Raw genomic sequence first — 22470 nt, forward strand, 5'->3', positions numbered from 1 at the left:
TTTGTATTTTAATAGACGCGCATTGGCCTAACTAACATTCAAGATAAAACATTTCGCGAAAATTTTCAGTAAAACAAAAGTTTGAGGTAATTTTTATTTTGGTTTTCATTAGGTCACGTGATATTTTTGGCCAATTATATTGCATACAAATTTTTTGAAAAAAAAATAAAAAATTTTAAATCGAAAAATAATTGTTGTGTTAGAACCGCACAGGTCCAATTACCGTGTTTACAAAATATTTTTCAAAAATATTAATATTCATAAACGTTATAAAACTTTTATTAAAAATTTATGAAATCTCAAAACCTAAAATTTTGTATTTTATTAGATGCGCATTGGCCTAACTAACATTCGAGATAAAACATTTCGCGAAAATTTTCAGTAAAACAAAAGTTTGAGGTAATTTTTATTTTGGGTTTAATTAGGTCACGTGATATTTTTGGCCAATGATATTGCATACAAATTTTTTGAAAAAAAATAACAAATTTTAAATCGAAAAATAATTGTTGTGTTAGAACCGCACAGGTCCAATTACCGTGTTTACAAAATATTTTTTGAAAATATTAATATTTATAAAAGTTATGAAACTTTTATTAAAAATTTATGAAATCTCAAAACCTAAAATTTTGTATTTTATTAGACGCGCATTGGCCTAACTAACATTCAAGATAAAACATTTCACGAAAATTTTCAGTAAAACAAAAGTTTGAGGTAATTTTTATTTTGGGTTTAATTAGGTCACGTGATATTTTTGGCCAGTTATATTGCATACAAATTTTTAAAAAAAAATTTTAAATCGAAAAATAATTGTTTTTTCACGAAAATTTTCAGTAAAACAAAAGTTTGAGGTAATTTTTATTTTGGGTTTAATTAGGTCACGTGATATTTTTGGCCAGTTATATTGCATACAAATTTTTAAAAAAAAATTTTAAATCGAAAAATATTTGTTGTGTTAGAACCGCACAGGTCCAATTACCGTGTTTACAAAATATTTTTTGAAAATATTAATATTTATAAAAGTTATGAAACTTTTATTAAAAATTTATGAAATCTCAAAACCTAAAATTTTGTATTTTATTAGACGCGCATTGGCCTAACTAACATTCAAGATAAAACATTTCGCGAAAATTTTCAGTAAAACAAAAAATTGAGGTAATTTTTATTTTGGGTTTAATTAGGTCACGTGATATTTTTGGCCAGTTATATTGCATACAAATTTTTAAAAAAAAATTTTAAATCGAAAAATAATTGTTGTGTTAGAACCGCACAGGTCCAATTACCGTGTTTACAAAATATTTTTCAAAAATATTAATATTCATAAAAGTTATGAAACTTTTATTAAAAATTTATGAAATCTCAAAATCTAAAATTTTGTATTTTAATAGACGCGCATTGGCCTAACTAACATTCAACATAAAACATTTCGCGAAAATTTTCAGGAAAACAAAAGTTTGAGGTAATTTTTATTTTGGGTTTAATTAGGTCACGTGATATTTTTGGCCAATGATATTGCATACAAATTTTTTGAAAAAAAAATAAAAATTTTTAAATCGAAAAATAATTGTTGTGTTAGAACCGCACAGGTCCAATTACCGTGTTTACAAAATATTTTTCGAAAATATTAATATTCATAAAAGTTATGAAACTTTTATTAAAAATTTATGAAATCTCAAAACCTAAAATTTTGTATTTTAATAGACGCGCATTGGCCTAACTAACATTCAAGATAAAACATTTCGCGAAAATTTTCAGTAAAACAAAAGTTTGAGGTAATTTTTATTTTGGTTTTCATTAGGTCACGTGATATTTTTGGCCAATTATATTGCATACAAATTTTTTGAAAAAAAAATAAAAAATTTTAAATCGAAAAATAATTGTTGTGTTAGAACCGCACAGGTCCAATTACCGTGTTTACAAAATATTTTTCAAAAATATTAATATTCATAAACGTTATAAAACTTTTATTAAAAATTTATGAAATCTCAAAACCTAAAATTTTGTATTTTATTAGATGCGCATTGGCCTAACTAACATTCGAGATAAAACATTTCGCGAAAATTTTCAGTAAAACAAAAGTTTGAGGTAATTTTTATTTTGTGTTTAATTAGGTCACGTAATATTTTTGGCCAATGATATTGCATACAAATTTTTTGAAAAAAAATTAAAAATTTTAAATCGAAAAATAATTGTTGTGTTAGAACCGCACAGGTCCAATTACCGTGTTTACAAAATATTTTTCGAAAATATTAATATTCATAAAAGTTATGAAACTTTTATTAAAAATTTATGAAATCTCAAAACCTAAAATTTTGTATTTTAATAGACGCGCATTGGCCTAACTAACATTCAAGATAAAACATTTCGCGAAAATTTTCAGTAAAACAAAAGTTTGAGGTAATTTTTATTTTGGTTTTCATTAGGTCACGTGATATTTTTGGCCAGTTATATTGCATACAAATTTTTAAAAAAAAATTTTAAATCGAAAAATAATTGTTTTTTCACGAAAATTTTCAGTAAAACAAAAGTTTGAGGTAATTTTTATTTTGGGTTTAATTAGGTCACGTGATATTTTTGGCCAGTTATATTGCATACAAATTTTTAAAAAAAAATTTTAAATCGAAAAATATTTGTTGTGTTAGAACCGCACAGGTCCAATTACCGTGTTTACAAAATATTTTTTGAAAATATTAATATTTATAAAAGTTATGAAAGTTTTATTAAAAATTTATGAAATCTCAAAACCTAAAATTTTGTATTTTATTAGACGCGCATTGGCCTAACTAACATTCAAGATAAAACATTTCGCGAAAATTTTCAGTAAAACAAAAGTTTGAGGTAATTTTTATTTTGGGTTTAATTAGGTCACGTGATATTTTTGGCCAGTTATATTGCATACAAATTTTTAAAAAAAAATTTTAAATCGAAAAATAATTGTTGTGTTAGAACCGCACAGGTCCAATTACCGTGTTTACAAAATATTTTTCAAAAATATTAATATTCATAAAAGTTATGAAACTTTTATTAAAAATTTATGAAATCTCAAAATCTAAAATTTTGTATTTTAATAGACGCGCATTGGCCTAACTAACATTCAAGATAAAACATTTCGCGAAAATTTTCAGGAAAACAAAAGTTTGAGGTAATTTTTATTTTGGGTTTAATTAGGTCACGTGATATTTTTGGCCAATGATATTGCATACAAATTTTTTGAAAAAAAAATAAAAATTTTTAAATCGAAAAATAATTGTTGTGTTAGAACCGCACAGGTCCAATTACCGTGTTTACAAAATATTTTTCGAAAATATTAATATTCATAAAAGTTATGAAACTTTTATTAAAAATTTATGAAATCTCAAAACCTAAAATTTTGTATTTTGATAGACGCGCATTGGCCTAACTAACATTCAAGATAAAACATTTCGCGAAAATTTTCAGTAAAACAAAAGTTTGAGGTAATTTTTATTTTGGTTTTCATTAGGTCACGTGATATTTTTGGCCAATTATATTGCATACAAATTTTTTGAAAAAAAAATAAAAAATTTTAAATCGAAAAATAATTGTTGTGTTAGAACCGCACAGGTCCAATTACCGTGTTTACAAAATATTTTTCAAAAATATTAATATTCATAAACGTTATAAAACTTTTATTAAAAATTTATGAAATCTCAAAACCTAAAATTTTGTATTTTATTAGATGCGCATTGGCCTAACTAACATTCGAGATAAAACATTTCGCGAAAATTTTCAGTAAAACAAAAGTTTGAGGTAATTTTTATTTTGTGTTTAATTAGGTCACGTAATATTTTTGGCCAATGATATTGCATACAAATTTTTTGAAAAAAAATTAAAAATTTTAAATCGAAAAATAATTGTTGTGTTAGAACCGCACAGGTCCAATTACCGTGTTTACAAAATATTTTTCGAAAATATTAATATTCATAAAAGTTATGAAACTTTTATTAAAAATTTATGAAATCTCAAAACCTAAAATTTTGTATTTTAATAGACGCGCATTGGCCTAACTAACATTCAAGATAAAACATTTCGCGAAAATTTTCAGTAAAACAAAAGTTTGAGGTAATTTTTATTTTGGTTTTCATTAGGTCACGTGATATTTTTGGCCAATTATATTGCATACAAATTTTTTGAAAAAAAAATAAAAAATTTTAAATCGAAAAATAATTGTTGTGTTAGAACCGCACAGGTCCAATTACCGTGTTTACAAAATATTTTTCAAAAATATTAATATTCATAAACGTTATAAAACTTTTATTAAAAATTTATGAAATCTCAAAACCTAAAATTTTGTATTTTATTAGATGCGCATTGGCCTAACTAACATTCGAGATAAAACATTTCGCGAAAATTTTCAGTAAAACAAAAGTTTGAGGTAATTTTTATTTTGGGTTTAATTAGGTCACGTGATATTTTTGGCCAATGATAATGCATATAAATTTTAAAAAATAAATAAAAATTTTAAATCGAAAAATATTTGTTGTGTTAGAACCGCACAGGTCCAATTACCGTGTTTACAAAATATTTTTTGAAAATATTAATATTTATAAAAGTTATGAAACTTTTATTAAAAATTTATGAAATCTCAAAACCTAAAATTTTGTATTTTATTAGACGCGCATTGGCCTAACTAACATTCAAGATAAAACATTTCACGAAAATTTTCAGTAAAACAAAAGTTTGAGGTAATTTTTATTTTGGGTTTAATTAGGTCACGTGATATTTTTGGCCAATTATATTGCATACAAATTTTTAAAAAAAAATTTTAAATCGAAAAATAATTGTTGTGTTAGAACCGCACAGGTCCAATTACCGTGTTTACAAAATATTTTTCGAAAATATTAATATTCATAAAAGTTATGAAACTTTTATTAAAAATTTATGAAATCTCAAAACCTAAAATTTTGTATTTTATTACACGCGCATTGGCCTAACTAACATTCAAGATAAAACATTTCGCGAAAATTTTCAGGAAAACAAAAGTTTGAGGTAATTTTTATTTTGGGTTTAATTAGGTCACGTGATATTTTTGGCCAATGATATTGCATACAAATTTTTTGAAAAAAAAATAAAAATTTTTAAATCGAAAAATAATTGTTGTGTTAGAACCGCACAGGTCCAATTACCGTGTTTACAAAATATTTTTCGAAAATATTAATATTCATAAAAGTTATGAAACTTTTATTAAAAATTTATGAAATCTCAAAACCTAAAATTTTGTATTTTATTAGACGCGCATTGGCCTAACTAACATTCAAGATAAAACATTTCGCGAAAATTTTCAGTAAAACAAAAGTTTGAGGTAATTTTTATTTTGGTTTTCATTAGGTCACGTGATATTTTTGGCCAATTATATTGCATACAAATTTTTTGAAAAAAAAATAAAAAATTCTAAATCGAAAAATAATTGTTGTGTTAGAACCGCACAGGTCCAATTACCGTGTTTACAAAATATTTTTCAAAAATATTAATATTCATAAACGTTATAAAACTTTTATTAAAAATTTATGAAATCTCAAAACCTAAAATTTTGTATTTTATTAGATGCGCATTGGCCTAACTAACATTCGAGATAAAACATTTCGCGAAAATTTTCAGTAAAACAAAAGTTTGAGGTAATTTTTATTTTGGGTTTAATTAGATCACGTGATATTTTTGGCCAATGATAATGCATATAAATTTTAAAAAATAAATAAAAATTTTAAATCGAAAAATATTTGTTGTGTTAGAACTGCACAAGTCCAATTACCGTGTTTACAAAATATTTTTTGAAAATATTAATATTTATAAAAGTTATGAAACTTTTATTAAAAATTTATGAAATCTCAAAACCTAAAATTTTGTATTTTATTAGACGCGCATTGGCCTAACTAACATTCAAGATAAAACATTTCACGAAAATTTTCAGTAAAACAAAAGTTTGAGGTAATTTTTATTTTGGGTTTAATTAGGTCACGTGATATTTTTGGCCAGTTATATTGCATACAAATTTTTAAAAAAAAATTTTAAATCGAAAAATAATTGTTGTGTTAGAACCGCACAGGTCCAATTACCGTGTTTACAAAATATTTTTCGAAAATATTAATATTCATAAAAGTTATGAAACTTTTATTAAAAATTTATGAAATCTCAAAATCTAAAATTTTGTATTTTAATAGACGCGCATTGGCCTAACTAACATTCAAGATAAAACATTTCGCAAAAATTTTCAGGAAAACAAAAGTTTGAGGTGATTTTTATTTTGGGTTTAATTAGGTCACGTGATATTTTTGGCCAATGATATTGCATACAAATTTTTTGAAAAAAAAATAAAAATTTTTAAATCGAAAAATAATTGTTGTGTTAGAACCGCACAGGTCCAATTACCGTGTTTACAAAATATTTTTCGAAAATATTAATATTCATAAAAGTTATGAAACTTTTATTAAAAATTTATGAAATCTCAAAACCTAAAATTTTGTATTTTAATAGACGCGCATTGGCCTAACTAACATTCAAGATAAAACATTTCGCGAAAATTTTCAGTAAAACAAAAGTTTGAGGTAATTTTTATTTTGTGTTTAATTAGGTCACGTGATATTTTTGGCCAATGATATTGCATACAAATTTTTTTTTTTTATTAGGTCAAAAGGTCGCGCGAACAATTCAATGTATGCGAAATAAAAAAATGTTTTTTTGTTCTTTTAATTATTTTTGAAAATTTCTTTATCTTGAGCATTAGTTATACCAAAACAGTTCTAAAAAAATTTAAAAATCAATGTCATATATTTGTCATAACTCTCGGAAATATTAATGTTTGCTAAAAAATTTTTGCAAGCACGGCTGTTAGAACAGTGCGGTTTTATTGGTGTAGTTATCTTTTGATTTAAAAAACAAAAAAAAAATTTTTAAAACTTTTTTACCAGTGTGCTAGGTCACGTGATCATATGACCGGCCCTATGTACGCAAAATACAGAAAATTCGCAAGTTGATTATTTTGAGGAGTCTAAGTTGAGAACCAAACCTCGAAATTCAGTAATGAGAGTTGTGGGCCTTTCGCACTGAGCTAACTGCCACGACCTTTTAATGATGCAAAATTGTATACATAGCTTAAGTAAGCATTTGTAATAATAAAAAAAACTAAACCGACCAAAATTTAAAAACCTAATAACAATCTTTGAATTTAAATAAACAAACACCTATTAATTAGTAATTAGTGACAAAAATTAAATTCGTTTTTGAGTTACTAATATCATGATATACAATTGACAAAAATTTAAAAAATTAATAACAACCTTTAAATTTAAATAAACAAACACCTATTATTAAGTAATTAGTGATAAAAATTTAAATTTTAATTTATTTTTGAGTTAGTAATATCATAATATACAATTGACCAAGATTTAAAAAATTAATAACAACCTTTAAATTTTAATAAATAAACACCTATTAATTAGTAATTAGTGATAATTAAATGTCGTAAATTGGAGGTTTGCGGTTTCGAAATCTAAGATTTCGAATCATATTAAACAATATCACGTGACTACGGATCAGTGTTTCCACGAAATATTTAATAATTAAAAATAAATAAATTGTATGGCACCAAAATATAGCACTTATTTATATCTTGTTGTTTTTAATTGCAGTTAAAAGCTAAAAAAAAATTAAAAATTTATTAATCACGACATAAAAACGCAATAATCCAATTAAATAAATTCATGACACAAATAGATTTAATGACATTTACGGTCAAAGGGCGACTTAGATATGTGTTGCGTCGTTTTTTAATTTTAAAAGTGTGTCTTTGACAAATTAAATTAAAACAATTTTTCGAAATTTTTTACCTAAAAATCACAACAAAAATTAAAAAATTATGTTATATCTTAAGAATCCTTTTTTTTCCAATAAATCATTCACAAATATGGATTCAAATTACATGTTAAATAAATAAATAAAAACGTCAAGAAGCAAATTATAAAACAATTTTAAAAACCCGATTCTTAAAGATTTTTATCTGATTTTAGGCTAAAATTTAACTTGTATATCTAGAAAGCAAATCGCCGTAGGCGTTGCAAGCTACGCACAAAAAACACATTTAGCCTATTATAACGACACACGGGTTGAGTCATATTTAGCAAGTGTCCACGAAATATTTGAGATTATTTTCAAAATTAGTAAACGATCGGGTGGAGTTTACTGAATTTTTTTATATAACCACTAATAAATAATATTTTATAGTATACCCTGCAAAAAAATAAACTTAAAAAAGTAAGAAAATAAATGTAAAAGGTTTCATTTTGTGGTTATTAAACCCTTTAATTATAAACCAAATTTTTAATAAGGATATATATTAAGTTGAGGTTTGTGGGTGAGTGTAAGTTTGTATGAATATTTTAAGGCCCGCAACTAAAAAATATGAGGGAAAGAAGAACTAAACTCTTGTTCTATTTGACAATCTCCTTGTCAGCCTTTATTTTATTAGTGTTTGTACGTCATTCTCAACATTTAAAACGTGACGTAAATAGAGTTAGACGCCAAGCTGATGACGGTGGGTTTATGTTTTATTAACTTTACTTAAAAATTTTCTTAATAAAACACAACTTTTTAACTTTTGTATCGCATGATATTAGCTTTCAAAAACATTGATAACTTAGTTAAAAGTTTTGTAATTTAATGAAGTGTCTCTTTAAAAAAATAAACACCCCTATAGGTGATTGCAATCAAATAATCATTGCCCTATATCGCCAAATAATGTGTTGTTAAAAGCAATACCCATGTTTTATAAAAAAACGTGTATGTTGCACTAAGTAAATGTTAGCCATCACCGGAGGCACAATCCGCCCAATCATGATTGTTTTTTTAATCGAACTTTTTCATGAGAATAATTTTCTTGTTTAACCCGTTTTAGCCTAAACAATTTGTACAGCGTGTTATTTTTTGGCGCAAAATGACTTTGCTTAATTGGAGCACTTGCACCACGTCTCTGTATATTTGATATCAAATACATTATAAACATTATATGGTTTTGTTATGAAATTAATCTCCTTAATATTTTTGTAGAACTTCCGCCACACGATGCTGCTTATTACTATTACTATTTGCATGACGGTAAGAAAGAATGGTAATAACTATGTACAATAATTTTTTTTTTATTTGTAAATTACAAAATAAAAATATTCTTTAGTTTAACAATAAAAGAAACACATAATGCCTCTTATTGTAGTTTTTATAATCTAAATTATTTTTTCTTATACAGAACGTCCACCTCCAGAACTAGGTAATATAGTATTCTAATTCAAATATTTTTTTAAAAATATTTTGTTGGTTTATGGTTAACTGGTATTTTATTTGATACAATGTCAATCATTTATTTAGCTTGTTTAGCATGCAGTTGGTTTACCTATATTTCTATTTTTAGGTGAAGTTTTCCCACCAGATGTCGAACTTCCACCAGGTAAAGCTTTTCAAGTGATTTTAGCAAAAAATATAAATTTCATTCCTTTTTTTGAAAAGTCGTTTTTTAAAACATTTTTAAATTTTATTTACATATGTATAATTTAAACATTTCATTAATTATTTTTTTTGTTTATTTTTAGATGATGGTAAGAAACGTTTAAAAAGCAGAAAATAGAATTGTTAAGTTTGTGATAGTTGTGGTAAAAGATGAAACCATAACATGTTTACAAAATCGATAGTCAGAAATTTCGGTAAAGTGAACCATAACCTAATTATATTATCCACCAATAATCCTATCAAACAATATATGCGGTTTACGTGGAATCGAGAATGTGGTAATACCGCGATTTATATTAACATTCAAATATGTCACCTCTATCGTCGTTGAAGGTTTACAAAACAAAAGTGAATGGTATAATGCTCAATTGAGCCCGATGGTTTAGGAAATTAAATAAAGTTGACGTAATAACACTAATTTATTATAAATTTAGTTTTGCTTTGAATTTATTAACTATAAAATTTCGAGTTTGTTCCATGACAATCTGTTCAACAAAAAAGTTTACTAAAACTTTTACCAATTACTTCAGGCTAAAAGACACTTTAAAAGAATAAATATGAGTTTGTGATATTCAAAGTTATACGTAACTAAACTTATTATGCTCTCTGCTCATTAAAATGGCCAAGATATTAAAATATTTAATCATTTTTAAATTTTTTAGAACCCACGCCACCCGATCTCACAGGCAGTGATAACAAAGGTTAGTTTATCTCTAAAAATAAAGATATTTTAAGCGTTGCATTACACGTTTAGTATCTTGTACCAATAGCTTAAGGGCATGCGTTTTTAAAATAATGTTATATTGGCTTTTTTTTCTCGCATGACACGTTACCTTTTTAAATATTATGAAATTAAATTAAGAGAGTTTAACATTTTTACAAACTCAAAAAACTTTGTTTTATATTTTAGATTTTGAACCGAGACCAGGTACGTGAAGTAAAATATAATATTAGATTAAAACAGTTTAAAAACGAGTAAAATTATTCTAAAGCATTGTAATTGCCACTACTTCAATAATTAAACTTTTATTACTTAAATCTTAAAGGTGAGCTGATTTGTGATGTTCCAAAAGCTGTAGCTCCAGTAATAGGCGTAATATCGTCATCGCTTGTTGAGCCACCGCCGCCGCCCCCAAAACCTGTCATTTCGGCTGTACTTGAAACAAATGTAGTCATCACAGAAAATGACCTTGAGCGAATACCGCTTGTAAAAGGTTGGAGAAAACCAGTGGGGCAAAAGATTGGGTGTTGTCCTATTGGTGACCGAAACGGGCAAGTGTACACGGAAGGATTTGCGTGTTGTGGTAGCACAATTTACAACTACACACAGTCGTTCTGTTGTCCAAATGAAATAAATCAGTAGGTTGAATTTAAACTCTATAAATTGTAGTATTAAGCATATTAATTTAAAATGTTAAGCTTTTACATTGAAATAGATATTACCCCTGCGCAATGTTGTTTTTTAACAACTATTGCAAAATAAAAATAATTAATTAGAATTTTTAACAAACTTTGTCTTTTCATCTATAGGGTTTATGACATTAGCCCAGCTAACTTCACAAACTGTTACGGAAACGCTACAACCGATACAATAGATTCTGTTTGCCGAGAAAGTGACTTTAATTTGGCAAATAAAAAACCACTGGATGCCAAATGTGAACTTAACAAAGAAAAACAACCAGTAAAATGCACATTTTCTTGTCCACCAGGGACAGTGGTAAGAGGAGATAAAACAGCAGTTTGCCTGGAATCGGGCATTTGGGAAGGCGGAGCAGAATGCTGTAAGTTAACTATTCACCTGTAATGAAAATTAGGTTTTTTATATATAGTGTTTTTTGAACTATTAAAAATATATATGTATCTTTTTTAAATTAGGCAACATAACTTTATATGGCGTTTTGACTTCATGAATAATATAATATTACATAAAAATAAGGCTAAGGCTAGACGACAATCCAATCAAAGAATGGGTAACCAGACACTTCGGCCCCCGGACACTTCGGCCAAGACACTTCGGCCAAAATTTTTTTTTCAAAACAGCGGGGATTTTGCATTTTAATTACCGCGATAAATTTTATTTTCGCGTAGTTATATACAGTTTTTTAGACAGTATTTGAAACAAAATAAGCAGTAAATTAATATTTTATTTTAATAATAATGTGCAAGAACATGTTATCTTTCTTTTGCCGTGTCAATTTTTTAATTTTACAAACTAAAACCTATAAAAAACTAATTTTAAAAGCGCGCGCTTTTAGGTGACACAAGACGATGCAATATAATATCACGTATTTTGCGAAATAGAGCCGTCTTTCCAAACAATATTTGAAGAAAATAGATCATTAATTAATCATTTTTTACACTGAGGAATGTGCATAAATATGTTATTAGTTATTGCCCGTGTTAATGTATATAAATTTATATACTAAAACACAAAGAATAAAACGTTTAAAGTGTTGCCAAAAGATTTGTCCTGCAAAAAAACGGCGGGGAGTCGGCGATGAAATTCCCGTGTATAAAGTCAGCGTAAGACCATATTTTACCGATATTCAAAATAAAATTTTGCATAAAGTACAGTATATGTAAAAGTTTTTATTAGTTGTTACGTTCTAAAAAACTGTATATAACTACGCGAAAATAAAATTTATTGCGGTAATTAAAATGCAAAATCCCCGCTGTTTTGAAAAAAAAATTTTGGCCGAAGTGTCCGGGGGCCGAAGTGTCTGGCATTCCAAAGAATGATGTATCTACGAAATAGAATTTAAATTTATTATAAACTGTTTTAAATTTTTTAACAGGCGAAGGATGTCCAGCTGAGTTTAAACAAGATATTTGGTTTATAGTTGACATCGACGATGGAATTGGAATTGCAAATCTTGCCGACATCAGAAGTTTTATCAGAGGGGTGGTTTCATTTTTCCCTGTATCGCAGGTGCTTGAAGATTACGTTTCAAAACTATTCAATAAATTTAAAAATAAAACTTTTTAGGTATGAATCCTAAATAATCGATAACACGCTAATGCATTTAAATAAAAACAGAGTCAAGTTCGAATTGCTGTAACGGCGTATAATCGTGTGGTATTTACAACTCAAGGAACGTGGAATTTGGAGGCTCACGATAATCTTGAGTCCCTCACCAAGGCTATTACTAATTTGCCTGACGAAGGTGGAAGCTAAGTCCATAGATTAGATTTAATATAAAACTAGGAAATAATAAGCTATAACGCCTTAACTAAATTACAGTTAACTAATACACAATGTTTCAGAAACCATTAAATTTTTTTGTAGGAATTGGAAGAAACACACAAGCTGCATTAGATTACGTGGATGTAAATGGTTTTACAAAGGCAATGGGAGACAGATCTACAGTGGCCAACACTATTGTACTCGTTACAACAGGTGCCTTAAAAGCAAATACATATAAATATCACATATAAATATCATATATATTTCAAAAATTTTAATAAATATGTTAATACTCTTTTATAGAGTAAATAAAAAGTTTAAGCATATAGGTGGTATTAAAACTAACTTTCGTATTTGTAAACAAAGTATAAATGACAACATTTATTTATCACAGGTGATCCAGATGCTTTAATAAGCGCTGGTGCAACTGCTCTTCGAGCACGTGGTCGCTTTATTATAGTGGCAATAGGGCCTGATGTTACAAATAACGACTTTGAATCTCAAGTATCAAGACCACCATCTGAAAACTACATTCGCATTCCAGACTTTGACTTTGGACAAATATTGGCAAGAAGAAACTTTCTGTACAGACTTTTATGCACTGAAGGGTGTGTTGGGGGTAAATAATTGGGGTCAAAGTATTCTAGTTTAAATATTTCAAAAGTTTCAACATGTTGCTGCTTTTTATAGGCAACTTACAAATAACCTTAAAAATATCTTGTACAAAATTTCGATGCAAATTGAAGCTTGCTTTATGTATTCTTTTATAGGCAAATCTGTAAGGAAAATAATGTATTTAAAAACAAACCTATTATTTCTATTATTAAATTTTTAATATGGTTTATTATTTAATATATCCAAAAATCACAATCCTTTATATTAATTATTTAAAATGTTATACACTTGCATAATATGATATATCTATGCTATGCTAATAATGCACTTTATGTAAAAATTATATTAAAATAAAACAAAGCAGATTATGAACTTGATGTGAATGGTCATTTTGTCAAATATTAAATAAACAGTTTTTTATTCACTAAAGTATATATAAATAAATTTAAATTTAGAAGTAAGTGAATACCTTAAGTTTTATTTTGAATTTCCTGAATTGTCCAGTTCTGTTTTTCTATATTACTTTTGACATCTTTATATTCAGAAGCTATTGCTTCAAATTCTTTGCCAAGGTTTTGAAATATTTTTAACTGGTGCTCAATCATAACAAGTTCTTGTTTAGCAATCTCTTGTTTTTCTGACAACTTGGAACTGATTTCTGTTAGGTTTTTCATTTTTTTATCTGTGTAAGTTTTTAATTTTAGATCCAAGGTGAGTGAGCGGAGTTTAGTAAGCATCGTTTCCAACTTAGCAAAGTGCCTTTGTGTGATAATTTTATTTTTAATTGGCAATAAATGAATAGAATATTTCTTTATTAGTTTCAATAGAATATTAGAGCAGCTTTGTAGTTCCTCAAAATATTTGTTGGTGATATTTGGGTTTTCCTTTTTAATAGATTTCAACCTTTCCACTAATTCGTTCAACTCATTTTTTTCGGCTTCAACGATATCTCCTAATTGTTTTGATCTTGCTTGAGCTATTTTATTGTTTGGAGAATATTCTTTCGGAAAATCATGATATTCCAGCAGCTTAATACACATCATTTTTAATTTTTCATCTAAGTTGTTTAATAATTGCTGTTTGCCAGTTTCGATATCTGTTTTTGGAAAATTAATTGTTGCTTTCAATATTTGAGGATTAACTTCAAGAAAATGATTTTGTTCATCTTTGAAACAACTTTCTGAAACTTTCGATACAACAAAAAGTTTCTTGACCGCTTCCCATGCATTTTTTTCTTTTTCTGAAACTTCCATGTTTAGCACTTTAGAATCCATTTCCAGCAAAATGGTTTCAACTGCCATAAAAATAATTTTATGTTCAATTAATTCCCGCTTTGCCAAAGCCCATTTGGCCTCCACATCTGACATGTCACACTGTGATGCATGCTTCTTATTAATTTTAGTTAACAACTGGTTAAAATGTTCATTTTTTGTTGATTCCATTTGATCTTTCTGTCTTTGAATGCTTAAAGCTTTTTTTACATCTAAAGTTACCAAATTTTTCTATCAAAAACAAACTAACAAAAATTGAATGTATTTTATCACCAATTAATATTTTTAAAATGTTACTTTACAATAATTTTTCTTAAAAATAAGACTTTTATTTTACTTGAATTATCAAATTTTTGTTACAACAGTACAACACTGCCTATTTGCTACATTTCTAATCGACATAAGACGTGCCTTTATACAGTAGTACACACCATATAATACATAAGCAAAGACAATTTAGTAAAAAACTTGTCAACTATCTTTAAAAAATTAATAAACTTACTCAACTTTACAACTCAAGTTATTTACTCAACTTTTGCCGGGAAAATTTTTAATTTTTTCTAAATTGTCGCCCAGTGTTCAGAATAAAGTATGTTTTTAAATTATTCAAAAATAATCTATTTTAATTTATATATTAATTTTTTTAATTAATTTTTATTAATATAGTGTAGTACTAACGCCATTATGTTTAATTCTTATAACAAGTATGACAGAAAAAACTTAAAATATTTTGGCAACCCTAACTATTGAGAAAAATCCCCTACAATGATATAAACGTGTCCTGTCTACTTGTAAATTAAAAATTTAACAAAATTTTTAAAACGAAGCTAAATTATTCAACATTATGGCAATTCTAAAGCTTGAGTCTTAGGTCCTCAGTCTGTCAGTCACGTGGATTCAGCCAACAAAATTACAAACGCCTGAAAAAACATTATTTGACCACAGTGAAACAGTATTATATTTGTATCAATTGTAGCTGTAACAAAAAATAGTAAATTTGCATTTTTATTTGTTTTTAGATCCTCAAAACCAAAAACAATCTTATGATAGAAAAAAAGAAAAAACTGTAACAAATAAATAAAATTCTTGTGGCCTATAGTAATGGAGGTTCTAACGTGTTGCAGTACAACTAAAGCTAGGGTAGGAAAACTCACTTTGAAGCATTCTGTGGTGGACACTCCAGTGTTTATGCCAGTTGGCACGCAAGGCACCTTAAAGGGAATTACTCCTAAACAATTAGAAACAATGGGGGTTAAAATTATTCTTGGCAACACTTATCATTTAGGAAATCAACCAGGAGAGAAAATTTTAGAGGAAGCCGGAGGCCTGCATAAGTTTATGGGTTGGTCGAACTCCCTGCTTACCGATAGTGGTGGGTTTCAAATGGTCTCTTTGATTAAGCTCTCTGAACTTTCAGAGGAGGGTGTCCAATTTGTACATCCCAGAGATAAGGCTGTAATGATGTTATCCCCCGAAAAATCAATAGCAATTCAAAATGCAATTGGAGCTGATATTATAATGCAGCTAGATGATGTTGTGAGTAGCACAGAGACAAAATCTAAACGGTTTATTGAGGCAACTCACAGATCAATAAGGTGGTTAGATCGCTGCCTATCTGCCCATAAGCGACCGGATGACCAATTTTTATTTCCAATTATTCAAGGTGGCTTAGACGAAGAGTTAAGACAAAAATGTCTTCATGAAATGACAGCAAGAACGGTTTCAGGCTTTGCAGTTGGAGGGTTAAGTGGTGGGGAATGCAAAGATGATTTTTGGAAAATGGTTGCTGTAAGCACGACAGGCCTTCCTAAAAGCAAGCCCCGATATTTAATGGGTGTAGGATATACTATTGACCTGATTGTTTGCGTTGCTCTTGGTTGTGATATGTTTGATTGTGTTTTTCCAACTAGAACTGCACGCTTTGGAAGTGCCCTCATTCCCTTAGGTCAACTTTCACTTAAAAATACATCATATGCTAAAGACTTGGAACCTATACAACGAGACTGTAATTGTAGTACATGTACAACTTATTCAAGAGCGCACATTCACATGCTATTTAGAAACAACCACCCAAGTGCTTGCCATGTGGTAACAGTACATAACATTATGTATCAAGCTAATTTGATGGCATCAATTCGCGAAGCAATCACAAATGACTCTTTTCCAAATTTTATAAAAAAGAAATTTGATATCTTGTATGCAAGTCCAGCAGATTATCCACAATGGGCAGTGGATGCTTTAAAATCAGTTAATGTTGCATTAAAATAAATATATTATTACATGTTTATAAACAAGTTGAACACATAAAACAGATTCTTTCTTAGAACAACTATTACTAAAAAACATGATATTATATGTATGGCATTTTATGTATTTTAATATATGTACATAATATAAGCTATAACAATGACAAAGTCTATATATTTGCAATTAGGTACAACAATAAATTTAAATAAAATCATAAATCTAATTTATAATTTAAAGTATAATTGGTAATGTTTTTTGTGAATTTTTAAACACAATAACATACATTTTACAGTCAAAATGTTACTAGAATACCATCCCCAGGCACGAATCTACTTTATTATAATGGAATGTAAATACCCAAGCAGCATTTTATATTAAAAAAAACATAAATTAGCCTAAAGTACAATCAATTAAATTTAATATTGCCCAAATTAAAAGTAAAAAATCATGAAAAAAAATGTTTGGTGATATTCGAAAATTTTAGAAGGGTACATTGAAAAAGGTTTCTATTCTTGTATAACATAACAGTCATTAGTACAGTTGTATAATAGATTAATGCAATATTACAAATAAATACCTCTATCACATATTTTTCATATGTTTTACAATGACTTTGCATTATTATTAGGTATTTAAAAACAATTGCAGATTATGATATATTATTTATTTACATTCGGGTGCATTTGAAATCATTCGTTCATCGACACATAATTTATGATTATTTTTGGTAGTAATTTACTAACTGGAAGCTTTTGATTAACATCGGGTTTCGTAAAGACCACTACGCCCAATATATCTTACCCATTTTACTACATCGTGGTCGTTGTAATTTAGTTTTGGTTCAAACACTTTCAAATATCGAACTTTAAGACCAGATGGTGCAAATGGAACCTACAACATAGACGCAACAAAAAAGTTATAACAGAACTTGTATATTTGGTTTAGTCAAATGTTAAACTAATTGTCAACAAACACAATTTATCTTTGAAATGTATTTTTAAAATCATCTTGGCTTAATATTGTTTATACATAGAACATATTAATTAACAATTTTAAACTCATTGTAGAATTTAAAAAATTCTAATAACATATATTTAAATTACCTCAAAGTTCATGGAGATTGGAGGTCGGGACCATTTTTTCTTTTCAGCAGTGGGAAGTAATTCAATTTCAGCACTGATCTGTGATTCCTTCATTCCAGTCATTCTCTTCATTCTACAATGAACAAATAAAAAGTTCAAGAAAAATATCTTATAAAAATATGAACTCACCTTAATTTCTTGCTTGCTAACTAAAAACATAGGCTTTAAATATAACTTATACATCTACACTTACATTAAGTTTATTTTCGTAACAGTAACTGACTTTTACTTTCAATGACTTACTAAGGCATTAATCTAATCTAATTTTTAAAACAACAATGACAAAATGAAAATCTATCAACTTACTTCCACACAATTGCATTTTCACTGGCCTTGTATTTAGCTTTTCCTTTCATGCATAAAACCTGGACACCACTTGTGTTCAGTGGTGTTGGAATTCGAATTTCAATTTTTTGGGCAATTAATGTTGGTTTAAAGTTGGATTTTAACACAACCTGATTAAAAATATCATGAAATGAAAGGAGTTTGATAAAAAAGTGGTAATTTATATTTTAAATATTAAATTATCTTATATATATTACCAAGCTAATCCAAACATTTATTAAAGCACAATTTCTTGTTAAAATCTATTTAAAATTGTAAATAAAATGGTATTTTATAAATTTAAAACAATTTTTTTTTAAAATATCGATAATAGAAATACCTTGACTTCCATCCTAGATCTTGCAATATCTCGAACCAACGGGATAACTCGAAAAGGCAAACTAATATCTTTAGTGGTGCGATATCTGCATTACAAAAATAAAAAAAAAATTTGTTGAGGCCATTTTATTATCAGAAATATTTAAAAAAATTTAAGTAGTAAAATGTTTGTTAGCGTACCTCATAAGTTCAAATTCACCATCAGCAGGAATAAAACTAATACTTCTCTCTGATTCAAATTTGCTCAACTTAACACATTGGTGGAATGTGCAATCATCAATTGCAATAGAGGGTTTGCCACTACTGTTTCAATAATTAACAAAATTTTAACTTTTATTTTTTAAATTAATATTTTGTGATTTTCCAACATAAGTATCATTAATAATTAGTAAATTGTTACTAATTATTGTTAAAAAAGTTTCCTTTTTTGGATAAGTTGTTTTTATTGCTAAATACCTTTTGGCAAGGTCATCGGATCTTTGCGACTTATCAAGAACAAGTTTGTCATTCATACCAAACTTACATTCCGGCATTCCACTCAAAAAACTTTTCATTACAACTTTTCCAGCAACATGGGCACTCAGAACTTGACCTTAATTTAAAAAAACACATTTAATACAAACAAAGTTAAGATACACAAAAAAATTTCAAACAAAAATAAGACAGCAATAAATATAAAAGTTTAATGGATTTTTGAAGATTGTTTTTGTAAAACTTGAATTAAAACAATGCAAAACCTTAACAAGTAAATAAAACAAAGCGGAAATTCAATTTGACTTGATTAGCAACTCTTATAATTTCCTGTGCTTTTACATACAAAGACCATTTCCCAAAGGGAAAAAAAATCAATATCCTAAGTATTGGTTTTTGGTTTAAACACAAAGGTTTAAAAAAATCTTACTAGTATAAAATCTGAGATAAAGTTGTTTTCAAAAATTAAAATTGTTTTTAAATAATAAGAGGTAATATCTAAAAAAGTGTCTAATATTGAAACAACTAAGACCAAAAATATTAAAATATGATAGTACAAGAATAAAATTTAAAACCAACCTTGTGGAGACATTAACAAATTCACGCTTTCCAAAACATCCAAAAACAATTCATTCCTTCGATACTTAATACCTTCTCTTCTCCAACCAATTTGACCAGTAACTTGGGAAGTAATTTGAGTTGTTTCCTCCTTTGTCTGCAAATAAACTTTAAATTAAGCTTCAGCTAATATTAACCGAAAATCATGTTTTTAACTATTGTAAATGCCATTAAAAATTGTACCCTTACTATTTGGGTAAATGGATGATTTTTATATAGTTATAAGCCACTTGTACAACTATTACGACATATTATGATATAAGAATATAAACAAATAAATGGGGCATTTTGCTAACAAATACGAACACAGGTCACAGAAAACAAATGATATTAAATATTTTAAAGTTATTATCATGCATAAAAATATATTTTTTATTCGTGATCACAAAACATGTTTCACCTGTTTTTGTCCTAAAACAACATTTTCGATCTTTCGTTTAAATAAATTAAACAATTTTTAAAATTATTAATTTTAGAAAAAAACTAGGGTTATTTAAGAAATTAAACATTTTAAAGTATTACATATTCACATAAAAATTATTATGATATTCTAAATCGAAAGAAAATAATTGTTATAACCGAAAGACTTATGTTTTTTTTTTATTTAAAAATTTTTTTTTTAAATTTATAAAATACAAAAAAATTGGTGAAAAATGGAAATATCGCTAACTCCCAATTTTTCATTAAGTTTTAAATTTAAAATGTAAAATTAACATTAAAAAGCTACATTTGATAAATAGCTCAGTTTACAACACTCTGCCTTGAATATTACTTACAAACATACCTGAGTTTTAATTCCTTGTTGTGTGATAAATGTTTTTAAAATCCCTGTGTCAGTTTTCTGGGGATATCCAAAATCTAACACCTCTGAAATAATACAAAGGCAAATGGAGTTAAATACAATATCATAATATAGATATCTTGTAGGCCCTACTGTAATCCTATACCAACTTTAAAATAAACCAAAAAATCACCCATGTGTTTAAAAAAATACTTCTACCACAATTGGGTATGGGCTTATGAAACTTTTTTATTGGACAGGGCATAGTATCATTGTTTTATAAAACAATCTACAAAGTTTTCGTAAATGTAAACAGAATGAAATTTGTGTGTTACCATCCAAAAGTTCATAAATGAGGACAAAATTATTCTTGATGTTTTCTTCGTTGATTTTGCCAAAGTAACTTTGCATAACTTCAATCATTTTCATCAAAAACTCAAACACCATTACTGAGTTAACATTTTGCTTGGTAACCTATAAAAAGGAAGATAATTTATACTATATTTAATTAATCTGTTATAATTATTTCGAAGTAATAATTGCCTTCTTGGGCTATGTTAATAAACCATAAAAAATATAAAATTTAATTAACAAAATTAAACCTAAACACATTGACTAAATATAGCCTATACCAATAGAAAAAAAAACTAACTGCACAAAGCCATATATTTCCTCGCTTTGTATGAAAAAAACTTGTTCTTGCAATGTTGTTGACAGGAGATCGAACATTTTGTCGAGCATGTATCACATTTACTCTGAATGCGTCGCAAGCATTTCTTCTACAAATTTAAATAAACAAAATAGTTTACATAAAATTAAATAGGATCTCTATTAGTTACGCACGCCCTACATAAACAGGGCGTGTAACCAAAATGCGGCACATGTAATTAAACAAAGAGGTTGCATAAATTAAACCCTTACCCTAACCCTCACCTATTCAGTTTACCCATTAACACATCTGCCTCGTAAAGTGGACTTAGTTATACTCATTAAAACATATTTTAAGTAATTTTTAATGTCTGGTTGAACAATTGCCATACTTAGGTTATAACGCCTTGTTAAATTCGGCCGTGCGAAAGTAATAGAGATCCATTAAATATATATATCTATTATGTATATATATATATTTTATTTTTAATGAATACTTGAACATGAATTAAAACACAAACAGAGCTTGTTTCAAGTTAGTTTTTATTTTGTGTTTTTGTTAAGAATTTTCAGCAAATAAAAAACAAATTAACTTACCCTATATCGTCGCGATAAATTCTTGATATTAATACTTCACCTTTGTGATTATAAAGAAACAAACCGCCGATCATTTTTTTCTTTCAGACAAATTCAGGCTTAGGCTAAATTACCCACTATCCACACGGCTTAATATAAACAAAATTACGTAATGATATTAAGAAAGTAAAAAATATGTAAAACGAAACCCTCTACTTGCCTATATTAACAATTTTCACTTACTGCCTGAGATAAATAATTCTATTCTGCCAAACCCATGTAAAAATAGAATTCAGATTTATAAAGATTAGTCGGGGTATCTTTTTAATTATATCGACAACACAAAAATTTATTAAAAACTCCTTTTCCCGAACATTTTCAGCGTCGCATTTTTTGTGTAAATTTTAACAGAATTTTAATTCAATCGCAGAACATTTTAAAAATCTATATATTTAATACAAAAAATTTATATAAAAAATTTACATACAAAATAACAGCAAGTAATAATGGTTAAGTAAAATGAATGGCCAAATACGAAGTATATATTTTTAAGTAGGTTACGTGAATTTATGAAATATCACAAATAAACTAACACTAGTATTTTTATTTATGGTAATATTGTATAAATTAAAATTAATTATCTAAAGAAAGCCAAAATTACTTTTAAAATATCCATATAATCACCAACTTATTAAAAACAATAAACCTAAAACAATAAAAAAATAAAAGAGAAAAAAATCTATAGTA

General features: G+C 27.1%; 4 protein-coding genes and 1 long non-coding RNA gene across 5 annotated transcripts; 3 read left to right on the forward strand and 2 right to left on the reverse strand.

Moving 5' to 3' along the window:
• Positions 1-8183: 8183 nt before the first annotated feature.
• Positions 8184-10208, forward strand: LOC145763792 (uncharacterized). Its single transcript, XR_014288453.1, has 5 exons — positions 8184-8542; positions 9055-9102; positions 9251-9271; positions 9413-9448; positions 9591-10208. It is a non-coding gene; the product is annotated as an uncharacterized LOC145763792 (long non-coding RNA).
• On the forward strand, positions 10166-13664 carry LOC145763760 (uncharacterized; the record flags this gene model as incomplete). Its single annotated transcript, XM_082575278.1, has 8 exons — positions 10166-10208; positions 10418-10435; positions 10554-10866; positions 11038-11288; positions 12303-12436; positions 12545-12671; positions 12794-12904; positions 13086-13664. Coding segments are annotated over 8 exons (1230 nt in total), but the record flags the coding sequence as incomplete, so codon positions are not given.
• On the reverse strand, positions 12202-14802 carry LOC145763791 (HAUS augmin-like complex subunit 4). The gene is made up of 2 exons (XM_082575314.1): positions 13776-14802; positions 12202-13467 (listed from the first exon to the last, which is right to left on the reverse strand). Exon 1 carries the CDS (start codon positions 14746-14748, stop codon positions 13777-13779), a length of 972 nt encoding a protein of 323 aa, XP_082431440.1. The 5' UTR covers positions 14749-14802; the 3' UTR covers positions 12202-13467; position 13776.
• An 858-nt stretch (positions 14803-15660) lies between these two features.
• LOC145764195 (queuine tRNA-ribosyltransferase catalytic subunit 1-like) lies at positions 15661-17009 on the forward strand. Its single transcript, XM_082575800.1, has one exon. It carries the CDS (start codon positions 15679-15681, stop codon positions 16843-16845), a length of 1167 nt encoding a protein of 388 aa, XP_082431926.1. The 5' UTR covers positions 15661-15678; the 3' UTR covers positions 16846-17009.
• LOC145764194 (AP-2 complex subunit mu) lies at positions 16934-21947 on the reverse strand. Its single transcript, XM_082575799.1, has 11 exons — positions 21745-21947; positions 21152-21278; positions 20835-20973; positions 20503-20585; positions 19680-19815; positions 19086-19221; positions 18810-18932; positions 18631-18715; positions 18273-18421; positions 17928-18039; positions 16934-17715 (listed from the first exon to the last, which is right to left on the reverse strand). The coding sequence occupies exons 1-11, from the start codon at positions 21816-21818 to the stop codon at positions 17581-17583; spliced, it is 1299 nt and encodes a 432-aa protein (XP_082431925.1). The 5' UTR covers positions 21819-21947; the 3' UTR covers positions 16934-17580.
• Positions 21948-22470: the final 523 nt, after the last annotated feature.

Source organism: Corella eumyota, chromosome 1 (genome assembly GCF_963082875.1).
Source record: "Corella eumyota chromosome 1, kaCorEumy4.1, whole genome shotgun sequence".
Lineage (NCBI taxonomy): Eukaryota > Metazoa > Chordata > Ascidiacea > Phlebobranchia > Corellidae > Corella > Corella eumyota.

Excerpts from the sequence above, each read along its gene's own strand:
- LOC145763791 (XM_082575314.1), bottom strand. The coding sequence starts at position 14,748 with ATGGAATCAACAAAAAATGAACATTTTAACCAGTTGTTAACTAAAATT.
- LOC145764195 (XM_082575800.1), top strand. The coding sequence starts at position 15,679 with ATGGAGGTTCTAACGTGTTGCAGTACAACTAAAGCTAGGGTAGGAAAA.
- LOC145764194 (XM_082575799.1), bottom strand. The coding sequence starts at position 21,818 with ATGATCGGCGGTTTGTTTCTTTATAATCACAAAGGTGAAGTATTAATA. Across the intron at positions 20,586-20,834 it reads CATTTATGAACTTTTGGATG|AGGTGTTAGATTTTGGATAT; the intron begins GTAACACACAAA and ends GTATTATTTCAG. Across the intron at positions 18,040-18,272 it reads GAAAATGCAATTGTGTGGAA|AATGAAGAGAATGACTGGAA; the intron begins GTAAGTTGATAG and ends TGTTCATTGTAG.